This window comes from Larus michahellis, chromosome 2 (assembly GCF_964199755.1).
Source record: "Larus michahellis chromosome 2, bLarMic1.1, whole genome shotgun sequence".
Classification (NCBI taxonomy): Eukaryota; Metazoa; Chordata; class Aves; order Charadriiformes; family Laridae; genus Larus; species Larus michahellis.
This window is the reverse complement of record NC_133897.1, coordinates 78352541-78368445: the sequence shown is the minus strand read 5'-3', so window position 1 is coordinate 78368445 and position 15905 is coordinate 78352541. Positions and strand designations below refer to the sequence as shown.

Sequence of the window (15905 nt, the reverse complement as noted above, 5' to 3'; positions counted from 1 at the left end):
TGCTAGGTAGTACAGCATCAGACTGTTATTTGAGGCTGTGCTGTTGCCGCATTCCTCTTTTGTAACATATCTAATTCACATTTTTGCCTTACTTTGGTCTTATATACATTTTTCCCAATTAATAGTAATTTTTATTAAACATTTGGACTTGAGTAAATCAAATTCAAACATATGATTACTACTGAGATGTTATGCAGCTGACTTGAAATGGCTAGAATGGCTCTGTGTTGAGTGTTCTGTGTGGCATGTGTCTATTAACGTTATCTTCCTTATCCCGCATCAAGTGATAGAATATAGTCTTTGCAGGGTAAGAGCAGCCTGCTATTATAGCTAGTAATTTTCAATACGGTCATTCACAGAGGTTAAGAAAGAACGGGGTCATGGGAATAAGCTGGCAAGGATAAACTAAGATGCTGCATGTATCGGACATGTATCTAACAGCAAATCAGTCACTTCAGAGTAACAGTTTACATGCATGTATGTGCCCCACAGTAGATGCAAGTTAGATTATTTAACTGTAAGAATTAAGATCATGCCTCCAAGAAGTCATGAAGAAAGAGCTGATGTGCTCGAGGCTCACTGTCTAGCTTTCCAAGTGGATGCTCATGTCTGAAGGCTTGAGGTATCTTTATGCTGCGCTTGTACATGAAAGCTGAATAAGAAGCAGTCGCACTATGTTTGCTACATACTTTGTCCTTACGTGTATGGACCGTCTCATGTATGGACAATGAAAAAAAAATAGGCATGCTGATTTGTTTGCTTGTTGAAAACTTGTGCTCCGATCTTGCAGCGCTAGATAACAAGGGGAACATTGCAATGAGCAGTCTATTCTGAGAGAGAGATGACCTGACAAAGGAGTGCCAGTGAAGCAAGTGAGTGGTGGTAGGTAGTTTAGTCCCAGGGGGATGCTTCCTCTCCATGCAATGTCTACGATCAATTTCTGTAGCAGAGCACTTATTATCTTAATGCAACTCTTAAAAAGGCAAAAGTTACATCATCATGATTGAGAAAAGGCTTAAACTTATTGGGTAAGTCCAGGGTAGCTGGCAATAAAAAAAATAAAAATCCCATCCATCCGTTACTTCAGGCCTTCAGAGACCTAAAATTTTCACCTTGCTCTTCTTACTGTGGGCAGTGATGAGTTGAGGGTATGAAGTTGCATTTGAAGTTAATGTAAACTGCTGTGAGAGGTGTTGGCCAGCTTTCCACCTGCCCTTGGCCATGTGCTCCTTCCTCTTCCCTTGTGTTGCAGTGGGTGCAGCTGGGGCAAGGTTTAGACAAGCTCATTGATCAATAAAAAATAGTCTCCTATACTGAGTTAGTTTTCCACCAAATCCTCTCACTACGGCTGCCCTGCAGCTGTGTGATTGCTAGATCCAGCAAGAAGAAGCATATGGGTGTAAGAGAGTGGGGACTGTCCCAGAGAGCACCAGCCCACTGTTACATGGGTTTAGGACTCTAAGGTAAAAGAATAACTTGAGTCTATCTAGATGCTTTCCGATCTGATTAGGTCTACAGATATTTCTCTTGACTGCATATAGTTTTGCTTGTCTAAACTTCTTTTTGTCTGGTCCCCATGGAAGGAATGTATACTTAGCTGTTTTAAAATTGGTTGATGCAAAGTAAGCTCAGACTTTCTGATAAAGCATTTTTCATAACATTTTTCTCTATGAAAGCTTAAAATATTTTTTTTTCATATAACACCACTTTGGTATACCTATGAATGCACTTACTGCTAAATCTGTACTGCTAAATCTGAATATAATGTGTAAAAATAGCTTCAGTACACAAACAAAGCAGCACATTAAACATGTACAAGGAAATAGAGCAAATCCTCTTTTGTGTATACAGAGTAACCTAGGTAGGTCTTTACTTTTTCAGACAGCGGTCCAAAAATCCCTTCTGTTTTAAGCTACCTGTTACATATGTTTAATATGCCTTTATCTGTATTCCACGGTGCTTTACACCTTTCTGGAAGTTAATACCTTTTTTTATTTTTTCCACATTGGCACCTTTTTCTCTGTCTGAACATGCCTATGAAATGGCTTAATAGGATCATTCTTCTGGGTTTACAATACTACTGTTTTCAAACTAAGAATCTCAAATACTTTATGCCAAGCTGCTCACTTTAAATGCTACCAGTGTGAAAAATGTTATCTTCCATCTTCCAAAAGGAAGAGGAGGGAATAGTGTTGGTATGGTATATTCTTATCTAAAGGAGATGAGAAAGAGAACGGCTTTGGAGAAGATGTCTTTTAAAAATTTTAGGAACTGGTTAATGATCATGATACAATTTCTAAATAAGCTGCCTTCAGAATTAAAAAAACTATAGTTCATGACACTTTTGAAAGTGGTAATATGGTAAATCATGCTCTTTCAAAACTTCTTGATCTCTATATTAAAGGAAGTCTTCACCGTGTTGTGCATATATTTGCAGCAAAAGCTGGGTTTGATAGAAGTTGAGTTCAGTTTTGGAAATTCTGAGGTGTGTCCCCTTCAGAAGTAACATTATAATTAATTGGTCAGCAATTAATGCTATGTAATTGTTTCAAAATACTACATGTTTAAAATCTTTGGCGCAATATAGAAGTTACTTTTTAAATCCACATGCATTTAAAAATACACTTCAAAAACATGCTTCATAGAGTGACTGAAAAATATTTAAATTCAAATCATTACACTTTCATGTGTTTCCAATAGTGTTTGCACCATTTGATTTTAAAATATCCGCTTATATTGCAGTTGCTGTTCTGATGAATTTGCCTTTCAGATTCTAACGTTAATTGCAGTAATGTGATTTGCTGCACATGGCCAGAACTGATGTATATAAAGGAAATAGTATCATTAGAACCTTTGTTTTTGTTGCAAAATTGTAGTGACGTTCTCATAGGTAGAGCGGCGCCCATGTCGTATATAAAATATGTGCTACAGTTAAAAATACACCATCTTTCAAGATAGATCTCACTTCCTTAAAACATGCAAGAATCTGTTAGTTTCACTTAATTTCATTTAAGTGTTGATTGTCTTAAGAAGTATGGTGTCTTTAAATTAGATATTTTTCTTCCACTAATGATTTTAATACCAAAAATAAAGAGGTGCTCTTGCACTTTCAAGAAAGCAAAGCTTACTGAAATTCTTTGCGTAGGATCCATTTTATGGGTCAAATTCAAATGTTTGAGATTAATGGAATTTTCTCCCTCTCCCCTCCCCCCCCCAATAAAAATTCCTCCTTTGAAGGAGGCTGGAGACTGTCAAGGACTATCCTGTTTCAGCCTAGCCACCCTCTCTCACTGTTTACAGTAGGACCAAGGCCACAGCGTTCCCTTACTAAAGGTAGCTTCTGCCTGTGTTTGGTTTTCCTTTTTAACCTGCATCTATGTAGCCTGGGCAAGTACGGATGGCGCTGTAGAAGAAAACAGCTGGCAATGACATATTGGTGTGCACATCATAGGTAGTTTGGGGTGGTACTTCAGACTAGCTCGAGCATCACCCAGTGGATTGGAATTCCTGGTATCTGCTGGAGCATGCTAGGTATACTCATGGAGTGCATCTTCTAGTATGGTTTCATCTTAAAAGAATCCAGTTGAGGAACTCGGATTGCTCTGCCATGTAAACCAAAGCAAGAAAATTGGGAGATTGGTTTCAGAACTGTATTTGTGTTCTGAACTAAAATATATGGTTACTTTCTTTCATGAAAGCACAGAGCGTCGCTGTTTCCAAGGGTAGCTTAGCTTCACCTCATTCTGCTGAGAACCAACAAGAAGCAAATGGGAGATTTTTTAGAAGCCTTAATTTTATCTAAAGCAACAGGAACTGATGGCTATTTGATAGAGAGGATTTTACATATGTTAACAGATAAAAAATTTAAAAGGAAAATGTACTATATATGCATATATACAAGAATACTACTTTAAAAAAAATAACTAAAAAATTATTTCTGCCGGTTGTTCTGAACAGAGAGAAAGAGGGAAGGAAGGTAGTGTAAGAGAGGGGAAGTAGAAGAAAGGAGTATCTGCATTCCATTCACTGTTTGTATTTCCAGAGTGACAGTGTGTAGTCAGGTTATACTGGTAAATCTCTCCTGTCCTGAAAAAGAAATTATAATAAAATAACAAATTAATTCTGATACTACGTATTTCCACATCCAGTAGTGATGCCATGTGGAAAGAAGAATTGGGGCTTTTGGCATTTTAGGACAGGAAAAAATAGCATCTTAAAAAAAAAAAAAAAAAAAAAAAGGAAACTCTCCTCTGCTTTCATGTGGTTTTGAGCAAAAGCACCGCAATCCTTCTATGTAATGGTTAATGCAGTGTGTTGCTACAAGATACACTTAGGTCATGGTGTTTGAGAGTGCATTTTTATAGATGAAAATAACTGGTGGGGGAGTGTTCTAGCACTTGATTTTGGGGTCATCCAAATGCCCCATGACTCTCTTTCTGTCCTTTAATTACTGGTAATTCCTTTTTTGTGAGATTGGTGTAAAAGTTTTAAAAGTTTTGCCCCACAAAGCAAGAGTATTTTGTCCTTGAATTATATTTTTCAAAATACTAAATTGAACTAACACTTGTACTGCAAGATAGCTAATTGGGACTATTCTCTCCACTGTTTTTTTTTTTTCCTTGAGCGTTACTGTCGTGTTCAAGAAGATACAAGTTTGTGTCAAAGTAATGGTTAAAATTCTGCAATTTCTGGCTCTAAGCCCTGTCCTCCACTAGACTCGGCTGCCATGAAGCATGTTTGTATTTTTTATGTCTAACAAGAAAAATAACACTTTATTTTTAATTTTAAAAATGTTTAAAAGTGTCACTTTGATGTAATATATTCCCACCTATTAAAATGTTCTGCATTTTAACTAGACACTTTATTCCAGCAATCCATCAAAAACTGGAAGCGGATGGAACGGAAAAAGTAGAAGGATCCATGACGCAAAAACTGGAGAATGTACTGAACAGTAAGTTTTGTCCTTCCAGCAGCAACTATTTATGGACTTTGGACTTTCTAACAAGCTTTACTATATTCCTAGGAATATGGTAGAAAGTAGAAAACAGTACAGTCTCTCTTACCGTTTCCTATTTGATGTTATTGATTTTTGGGTGCACTGTTTGAAATGAGTGGCAGCTTTTGACATGACTTTTAGTGGTGCTTGTGATAACAAAGAGAATAAATGTCAAAATAAAGGAGTTCTGAAGTAGATGAATTCTGGTGCCGTCTCAATTTTAAGCGTACAAAGATAACAGGAGCTATATGGATAGGCAAAACTGTAGAAGGACGAGCAAAGCTAAATACCAGGTTTGTAAGAATTTTGAGGAAAAGAGGAAAAAACCAAATACAAACTGTTTGTAATGACAAGGTCTATTAACAGAATCTTTTTCACATAATGTGCTGCCGTTTAGACTACTTGGAATAAGCGCTCTTTTTAGAAACTTTGAAAAGCTGTCAGTACTTTCTTTTCTGTTTCTCTGTACTAGCTGTAGGATTGCATTGAGATGGCTTGAATTTACTGCAGTTTGGTATGTGTTTCATCAGATCAAAAAAAGTTACTTTTTTTAATTCTGGGACTTCTGCCAAGATAATTTTACTTTGTTTCATTGTGATTTTTTTCACAGAGGAAGGGATGTTTCCCTTAGTGCTGTATCAATAAGCAGGAATGACATGCAGATAGCTGACTCAGTGCTGGAAAGTCTGAGTGTGTTTTATGAAATCAAGAAAGTGACATGGAAGTTCACTGTTTTTCTTCTCTTGTATGAAGAAAGCAGTGACTGTATGCGTGTTTGTGTGGGGAGCACAAAGAAAGCGGGGGGTTTGTGAACAGCTCTAGCTCTTTTCAGTAGAGATTCGTTAATGCTCATAATAAAGGTGTAGTTTGAATGTTGTTATTCCCCCATCTTGTTCCCTGCGATGCAAAATAACTCAAAAAAACCCCCAAAAATCACAAAAAAAACAGACCAAACACAAAAAACCTCATGTGCTCACTTATAAAGACTATAGTGTGTAGAATATTTGATACATATATAAGGTAGGAGAAAATAGAAAATAGCATGTGCTGAAATTTGCCAGTGCAGTGCTTAATGCTCTGGGCTCTGTATTTATGCCATGTCATGCACCAAGCACAGATTCACTGGAGAACACTTTCCCTTTGCCAAAATTGTGTCACAGATTTTTTTAAAATAAAATAGCAAAAATTTAGGTCTGTGACATTTTCCTACACACACTGATATGAGACAAATATATCTATAATATAGAATCGCTGTTTCATTTGATAAATGGTGGCTGAAATCTGTATGCAGATAATGCAGGCTGTCTTTTTCAAGCTGGATCTGTAGAGGAACTTGTGCCAGGCACTTCAGAGTGGTATTAAGTTTGGCTCCGCTGTGAAAAGAATTGGCTGCTTTTCTTCCCGATGCTTTGCAAGTCATGATGGGTGGGAGGCAGGGAAGTAGGAATACAAGGATTTAAAAAGAGTAAATAACATTATGCAAAGTAGTTTAGGATCAAAGCTTTGTTTCTTGACTGACCATTGGAAAGCTTCCATAATCCATGAGTAACAGGACCTGCTTTCAAAAATGGCTTCAAATCTTTAGTCGAATTTTACATTTTATGGACTGCATGTTTTGAGAGATAACTGGTGTTGTGAGCTTGATTACAAACTCCTTTAAGAATAAGGATGTTTTCCACAGCATCTGAATGTGTGTCAAGAGTGTGCTGAATTATTGGATTCAAGTGGCATGGGATAGCAGAAGCACAGTCTGGTGTTATAGGCGGAATTATAAATGTCTGGAGTTTTTGCTAAATTTAATTACTAAACAAGCTATTAAATATATTTATAGAAACGTATGGTGTGCTATAATGAATTTCAGGAAGAATTGTATCTTCAAGGAGGTTGATCAAATTCTGTTATGTGGTGTTTTTGTCAGGCTCTATGAAAGACAACTGTTGGATAACTACAGCTTCATTTTGAAGTACACAGTAGATGAATCATCTGTTTTGAAAACATAGTTAGTCAATATAGGACCTGAATCTTTATCTGAAACTTTATTATTTATGTTTAGATTATTTGTCAGTAACCAAGAGATAAAGATTGTTAATGTAGAAAGGATTTGGAAGGGTGAGGAGGGAAGAAATTTTACAATACTTTTTAAGTCTAAAAAGGCAGACCTGTTTTGCATGAAGTATTGAATTTCATTAAGATACTAATAAGTAAATTTATATATTTCATTTTCTATGTAAAACAGAAAGTGCCAATAGAAAAAAGTAAAATAATTTACTTGAATTGAGGATTTCTACAGCAAATTAATTCATAAAGAGATGAAGACGTGTAGCTTTAATCTAAAGGTGGAAATCACTGTGCTATTCCTGCAGTTGTCAATTACCTTTTAAAAACACTTGTACTGAATTCAAAAAAATGCTTTGTGACTATAACTTTAATTCCCAGATACAGTACATTGCTTCTTGGCTGTTAAAAGAATGGATGAGAAACATATGAATTCAAACAAAACAAATGTTACTTACTGGAAGGATTTACAAAACAAGCATTTATTATAACCTCAAGAGAAAAATCATACTTTATCAGTGGTCTGTATTTAAACGTGCAGCTAGCTGTTTTCATTGTGTATTTCTCCTTAATGGATTAAAGTATTCTATGCTAAATAGTATATGGTAGAAATAGCTATCCTGACAAAACTTTTTTTACATCAAGGCTTCAAAATTTCAACAAAGTTTAAACATTATTTAGATATAACAATTATTTTACAAAGACTACTTTTAACATGAGCAGGCCACCCACAGTGTTTGCTAGAGAAAATGGCATGCAAGCCACCCAGTGAGACTGATGTAATTTTTTTTCATCTTTGCTTAAAGTATAGTCACTAGACCAGATAATGTAGAAACTTCTACACGCAAGGATCAGAAAAGCTAAAACAATCCTACTTTTTTTTTTTTTTGTTAATTAAAAATAAGTCACAAGTTGAAAAATGCAAATATTAGCATGCAATGTAAATCTTCCCTGTTATAAATTAAATTCTATTATTCTGTGTTAGGAAATTATCCTTATTACAAAAAAGAATGCTTTTTAGTCTGTATAGAAAAGGGTTTAAGGCTATATTTAATGTATTTATTCAAGAATGTTCACTGATGGTATAGAAACTTAATTGCATGAAATTGTTGACCAAGGCTTGGTCCTGTATGCAGTGAAGGCAGTAAGACTTTTAATGCAATGTGAAGACAATTTGTATTCGTTCTGTTACAGTGACGAGCTAGTTAGCCGTTTTTCAGCCATACCATTGTCTTTGACTTAATCATTGGTACTTTTAAGTTACTCACTTAAATATCAAATATTGTTAATAATTTTTAAAACTTAATTTGGAAACGCAACAAATTTGGTTGCAAAACCCAGTGATAACTCTTAAAGCTATGACACTAATTAACATAATGAAATTATACTTTTCTTAAAAGAAAACTTTCTATGACTTTTTCCATATCCTGAGATGCATAATTTAGTTGTAAAATGTAGATTGGGAGCCAAAGCAAACTATAAAATATCTACAGCACAGTTAAGCGTTTGAAATAGGAAAGAGTGATTGTTTTTAATTGTGCAGGGGTCTTACCACATTAAAATGCTAAGTGATTCACTTTGAAATTGTATTTCGTCAGTTGTAAAATGTTAACACAGTTGAACAAGAAAGTATAAAAATTGAGCAATAATTACTCATTTGCTCTAAAAAAACTTGAATGACTCATTAAAATGGGGAAAATCTGTATGTCATTCAAACTGATTACTTACTTCACTTTTTCTTATATTCATCCTTTTTAAAATAGGAGCCAGTAACACAGCAGATACCTTATTCCAGGAAGTGCTGGGTCGCAAGGACAAAGCCGATTCAACAAGAAATGCACTTAATGTTCTTCAGCGTTTTAAATTTCTTTTCAACCTTCCCTTGAATATTGAAAGAAATATCCAGAAGGTATAATCCTTTAAAAATGCTTTTCTGTTTCCTGAGAGTTTGTTACCTTTTTCTTGACAAATATAAATGTTTGTTGTTTGTTTGTGTGTGTTTGTTTTTTTTAAGGGCGATTATGATGTGGTTATTAATGACTATGAAAAAGCCAAATCACTCTTTGGAAAGACAGAGGTTCAAGTATTCAAAAAATGTAAGATATGGTTTCTTTTATTTGCTTTTTATTTTAACTTAAAGACTAAGAAGCGCATAGTAGTCTAAAGAGCTTTATGTGGGTTTTAAATGAATTTTAATCCGTAAAAATTATGGATTTATAGGAAGCAATTACTGTAAGCAATATTTCTGGCAAGTCTTCTGAGTGAGGTGTATACTACAAAATGTGAAATCAATGCAAATTTTATTTATTAAGGCTTGGTGTTACTGGACATTAAAAAAGGTTACAGTAATTAAAATGTGACTCACTGGCATATTGTTGGAAAGGTTTCAAAGTCCAAGTTTCTGTTTTTGTAGAACTGTTGTATACAAAATTTTAAGATGTGGCTTGTTAGAAAATGATTTATATTGATTTCCACATTAACTCCAGAAATGTCTGATGTCCTAGAAAAATAACATAATTTTCAGGTCATACCACTGCCAAAGGCACACATAAATTTATTTCCTCTCCCTCCTCCTAGATTATGCTGAAGTTGAAACCAGAATTGAAGCTTTAAGAGAACTTCTGTTGGATAAACTGCTTGAAACTCCATCAACATTGCATGATCAGAAACGTTATATAAGGTAATCACTTGACTAGTGTCTTCACCAGACATACGGTGTCTAGATGTGTATTTAAATCTGTTTCCTAAATAGGGCAGTGACTCTTTGCACTATGGTTTATATACTGATTTTAAAACTGTAAGTAGGGTATTTTGAGATTTTTAGGATTATATGAATAATGGCAATGGGTTGTTTCTTGATTATTTTTAATGACTGAAAAACAGCTCTTGAATGAGAGCAGTTTAACGAAGGATAATTGAGATTGAATTTAATTTTTTAAAATCTTTAAGGCATGTTTAGATTCTGTTGCTTCCTGCAAACCATCGTATTGCAAGCTATGTCTGAAATGATCACTCACAGGTTGCAGATCTCAAAATAGATTCCTTGTTAACTTGTCTTACACTTCAGGTTGACTGGCTGTTGAAATAGAATTATCCTAAGTCAGATAATATAGAAGTTTTAATCCAAACTGTCATTTCAATTTAGGTTTGGCTCTTTCATTACTCAATTTAAATAATGTAGTTCCTTTATATTTCATGAACACGAACCAGTTCCCCAGTTTTCATTGAAATTCCTAGATTTTCTGTCGTTCACAAAGTTGATGTCGAAGTCTGTTGTAGGCATACTGACATGAGTTGGTTGGACCTTCTTCTACTGGTAGACCTGAACCTGTTTCACAGTCATTGGAGCCAAATTTTAGAGTCCTCTGGAACATTTGATGGCTTTACATAGAAAGCTTTTGAGTTTTGGACGTTACTAGCGTGGCTTGACATTCTCGGTGATTTTTTTTCAGTTATCTTAAAAGATGTGGACCAAATGGGCTGTGTGAGAAGCATTCTTAAAATTCTGATACCTGCGTGAGGTCTTCAATGTTTTGTATGCTCACCAGGCCCAGCTGCACAGGACAAAGTGGGTTATTGGTATCTTAGGTCCCTTTATGTTATGTTAGTTTATGAGGACAATGACCAGTGTACATTTACGTAGAGTGCTTCTCCTTCTTAGGGGTGCTAGATAAATATTGCCTGTTTACTGGAATTGCATTTTAAGGTGAGTAATTAAGCATTTTTTGTCTCTGAAGAAGGCACTACTGTTTCCTTTCTACATCAGTCTTCAAAACCTTAAAGAGCAGCTTCTTTATCTAAGCCAAATCTTATGACCTCTTCCAAGGATTCTTTGGAAGCATCAGAATTGTATATGGTTTTGATTCTGGGTTGTGGTTTTTTTGGTGGTGGTTTTTTGGTTTGGTTTTGTTTTTTTTTTTTTTAGTTTTTCTCTAGTGCCTTACTTTGAAGTATTGAATCTTTAAAAATATTCCAGCCTAAGTTAAAGCAGATTGTGTTAGTGTAACTACCAAATGTATTTTGCATGTAGAAGAGTATAATGAAGGAGAGGAGGGAGTGGACAAATGTGGAATAATTTAGTTCTAATGGATTAACAGAATCCCAGCATAGACAGTGATTAAATTAGTTTCGCTCCTCTAGGTATGCTAATGTGGTTATACTAGTGTAAATTTTCTGGAGGCAAGGTGTGAAGAAAGCTTTCTTCAGAGCACTTCAGCTGAGAGGAAATTAACAAAATCCTAATTGCAAAATTATTTGCATAAAATCTGCTATTTGTAAAATTATTTGCATAAAATCTGCTATTTGTATGAGGTTCCTTGGTATGTTTGTTTTGTATGTCTCCAATGTCTAAGGCTGAGCAAGACCTGTAATACTGTGGTTTTCCCCCTCAGATATTCAATGTTTATCTTTGTAATTCAGCTTCAATTCATATTTTCCTCTCACTTTATTATGGTATTTACACTGCAAATTTTATACTGTTCAGGAACAGCTTACCATATCACTTAACAGCCAAGTAGATGTATTTTTTCCAAGACTAGCGCTAATTGTTTTTATTTTGAGTCTAAGCAAAGACTTAAGTCCCCCTGAACACTGAGAAGGGACTTGAGCTCATAATTTATAAATGTCACTCTGTCAAAATGGTTGGTTGTGTAATGTTCTCATCCATCCAACCAATCCTACTTTGACAGTTTATTTTTTGTTAAAGCACTGCAGACAGTTCTCAAAGAAGATGGAATTTTGCAACACGGTCCTATTTAACATTAGTTAGTATTGTATTAATACAGCTTTTGTGAAGGAGTTAGACATTCCCTGCACTGCTTAAGATAATAAGTCAGAGTACTTCACCTTGAGCATCTTGAATTTTTGAATCTGTCCTGAGTCTCATTAATGCAGAATGTAATGGAGCGCATTAAATAGTAGAGCAGCTACTGCTTTTTGAAAATACTGTTTTGAAAGTACTGTAGTCAGATAGTCTGGAATGTCATATGTTAGACTATGTTATGTGTTCTCTTTGAAATCAACAACAGCTGGCTTCTCTCTCCCCCAAAGACAGAGGGTGTTTTGCTTCCGTGTTGTAGAAGCCCCAGTTCTTTTCTTTATCTGCCCGCCCTTTTTTTTTCCCCAGATTGTGTGTGCACATCCTATTACAAAAAAAAAACCCCTTAACAACAAAACTAAAAAGCCCATAAAAACAAAACAGGAAACCCCTACCAGGAGCTTGGTTTACATTTGTTTGTGCATGCATGTGCTAAAATTAATGAGCCACCAAAAATTAATTCCTCCTGTACTTGCTTGTTAAGGTTACATGATGATACAATCAGGACATATAAAGTGGGGAAAAAAAACCACCATACTTTATGTGCTTGAGATGTCATCACTGATTCCAAGTGAAACATGAAACACTGAACTGCAACCTTGGCAGATAAAGAGCTTGGTTTCCCAAGTACTTTACTAGAGGCACAACTGAAAATACGTATTAATGTGATATTAAATATATATGGTTTTGTGCATTTCTACCAGGTTTTTTTTGATGGAATTTTGCTTCACTAAATGAGGAAGGGAGAATGCAAAGGTTGTTTGCATTGGGTTTGAATGCAACTATTCTTGAATTTTTTAAATTACGTTAAAAAAAAAAGTATTGGTACATCTTTGGTCTATTTTAATGAGTCCTTCAGTGTGTCAAGTCAGAGCTGTGATTTTTGGACTGGGTTTTACAGATATCTTTCTGATCTTCATGCGCCTGGGGACCCTGCTTGGCAGTGCATTGGTGCTCAACATCAGTGGATTCTGCAGCTCATGCACAACTGTAAGGAGAGCTATGTTAAAGAACAAAAAGGCAAGGATATATTTTTGTTTTATATATATATATATATGTTTGACACTTAGGAATTTTGGCATCGCCTTTTATTTGACAAGTTTTGGTGTACAAATGATATTTGGGTTTTTTCCCATCAACTTTGATAGCTTTTTACAAAGTTGCATACTGACTTGCATTTTTTTTCTGTATTCTATTATAAAAACAAAACAGCAGTTGGAGTTTTCTTTTTGTTTAATTTATAACTTTTAAGCTCTTCACATGGGAAAAGCATTAAATTTCAATCATTTGTCTGAAGTTTACTATCCTCTTGAAATACTTCTTTGAGGTCACGTGAAGTTTGGATTGTTTTCTGAATCTGCCAGTTAGATTTCTTTGTCACAAGATATGCTCTTAGTATATGGATATGCAGGGCATTGGGCCATAGTGGGATACTGTGTAATTTCTTGATGTGCAGAGAATGACAATATGGTGTTTTCTTGTTCTTTGTTTGTTTCAAAATTCAGATTACACTGTTCAGGCACAGACCTGTGAGTTGGATAAGATATTTAGACAATGTTATATTAAGACCAGCATGAATATTTAGTTGTATTCTGTCTTTGTCTTTGCCAGCGTTGCTCCTCAAAGAAATGTGTGCTCATAGGTATCGTTTTCAGGTGCGGCAGCAATTTAACTATCAGTTAACATTACCGATCACATCAGTGTATTTTCAAAAGGGAGTAAGTGGGACACTATTGGCCTGGCATTTCTAGTAGTAAAATCTGAAAACTGGATTTTTAAATTAGAAAATGGCAAGTAGTGCCTTGTTTCTCAAGAAGTCTTACCAAGTTTGCTATTTCTGAAATGAGTAGGCATACTGGAATCTGGCTCTCTCACCTTATAGGGAATGCCCGTGTTTACTGTAGTGCATGTGTATCCCAAACCAAATAACGTGTTCTCTTCTGAGAAACCACAGAAATTTTACTGAGTTGGAACTGCTGCAGAAGTGTGCTGTAAAATTGCTGCAGGAGGCTTAAACTCTCTTTAGCAGAGGTTACGACATCGGGTATAGAGTTCACAGGGTGCATCGCACATGACAGTGATGTCAGTAAGTTTTAGCTTAAAGCATGTGCAGACCATCTTTGTTCCACAACACAGTGGGGAGTGCTGTAGGACCAGCTGGAACACCGGGTTGATTCCCTAGCCTTTTGGTCAAAATTCAGAACATTTCCAAAACTTCCCCATCTTCGCTCCTTGTCAAAATCCTGATACACCACCCCACCCTGCAACATACAGCTATCAGGAACAAAACTCACTTTTAAAAGCAGCCATGGTTAACAATTCTAAGCTTGCTTTTTCTCCACTCATTTGCAAAGTGTTATATAGCCATGTCCCGGCTTCTTAGTGAGAAAAATAGGGGCAGGAAGATATTAAGTGCTGAAGACTTTTTTGTTGTAGTAGTCGTATAATTTTGATATGCACGCTCCAGTAAACGAATGGAAAATGTGTCTAAATTCCTAGGCTTGTCTTGAAAATCTCAACCTGTTTGGTGTTTTTCTTGCAACAAATCTTCTTACGTCAGACTTAATATCCAAGGGGCTATTATGTTAGCAGCTTTGTTTGGCTCACAGAAGAGAGAATTTAAATAACTTGAATGGCCGCTAATGCATGTATGAATAGTTAATATTTAGTGCATATATGAAACATGCTAATGTTTTATCACTTTCATTAAAGAGCTCATCAAATTTCAATATTCTTTCCCCAGCCTTTTATGTGATCCTTACTAATGTAGTTTTTGTACAGATTGTAAAATACTCAAGAATTGATCCTAGTTGATGGAATTTCCCACTTAGTATCTATTAGGACAAAGGAAGGTTGTTGAACATGGTTTTTCCTTCTCATAGATCTTTAATTTTGGCATACACCAGACAGAAGAAGGAAAAACTTGCAAGAATTGGAATTAATTGCCAAGTAGAACAATGCTGATTCTGATCAGACACGTGGAATGTATTTTTAATCTACTTTAAGAGATGTATGCTTTTCAAACAGGAAGAGTGTGGGTTTTTACTCACATTGGCTATGCAAGACTTTGAGGAATCTAATCAACTTAAATAAGTCAGAAACGTGGTTTATATGTTTATAAATTCATAGGCTATTTTTAGAACAGAGTAGTAATACATTTTCAAACGTTGAAGTCCTCCACTCTTAAAACATGCTTCCAAAAAAGATTATTTTGTATATCAAGCATTTGGAGGAAGAGGTGGGTCATAAGGTTGATACTTTAATGTAAAGGGCATTAAATCTTTTTCTACATTTCCCTTCTCAACAAGGGTAATAGATGTTGTTTCCAGCAGATAGTATTCTTCATACTGTAGGTGCTGGAATAAGCAGACAGCAATTACAGTTCCACCTTGAACATACCAACAATTTTTGGCTATTTTTAGCTTAGTTCTTCTGCTGAATCTGTGGGTTCAAACTGACTGAGTCAAAACTTTTGAGCATAGTAAACTTAAACCTCAGTAGCAGATTGGATATATTTTTGCATTTGTGAACAATTTTTCAAGTTTCAACTGAGTTCATGCTAAAGTATTTTGCAATTTTATTTGTTTTCAATGCAGAGCTGTGCCCCAAGTCATTATACGTGAATTTTACTACACAAAATGGTTATGGAATTAGATGAAAGCCTTTGCTTTTCTTACCTGGAAAAGTCTTTGTTGAAAACTCTATTAGACGTTCTGGACCGGATTTTTGTAGCTGATTGTCAAACAGTAAATCTAATCAAAGAATTTATTTGCTGGACATGAGGTATTCAGGAAGGGAAGGTTAACTTTGCCATTATTTGCTAAACAAGCTAAACCCCAAATCTAAGTGAATTCTAAGAAGAACTTACTCCAAATTCAGTCACTGATATGAAAAGCCAACAGAGTACCCTCAGTGGGATGAAATTGTTCTAGTTATCTCCATGCTATTAGGAGGTTGACCCTTTAGTCATTACAAGTGAAATAACTTCATTTTCTTATACAGAAACAGCATCTTTTCCTATCTACTTTAAGAGATTTA

General features: G+C 35.3%; 1 protein-coding gene across 2 annotated transcripts in view; it reads left to right on the top strand.

Annotated features, from left to right (window-relative positions):
• Positions 1–15905, top strand: part of EXOC2 (exocyst complex component 2) — a 128255-nt gene that overhangs the window by 39813 nt on the left and 72537 nt on the right. For both annotated transcript variants that reach the window (XM_074576069.1, XM_074576068.1), the window contains exons 7-11: positions 4871–4951; positions 8815–8960; positions 9066–9147; positions 9629–9731; positions 12769–12887. In XM_074576069.1, the coding sequence (XP_074432170.1) occupies positions 4871–4951; positions 8815–8960; positions 9066–9147; positions 9629–9731; positions 12769–12887 (531 nt within the window). The remainder of the gene's footprint in view (positions 1–4870; positions 4952–8814; positions 8961–9065; positions 9148–9628; positions 9732–12768; positions 12888–15905) is intronic.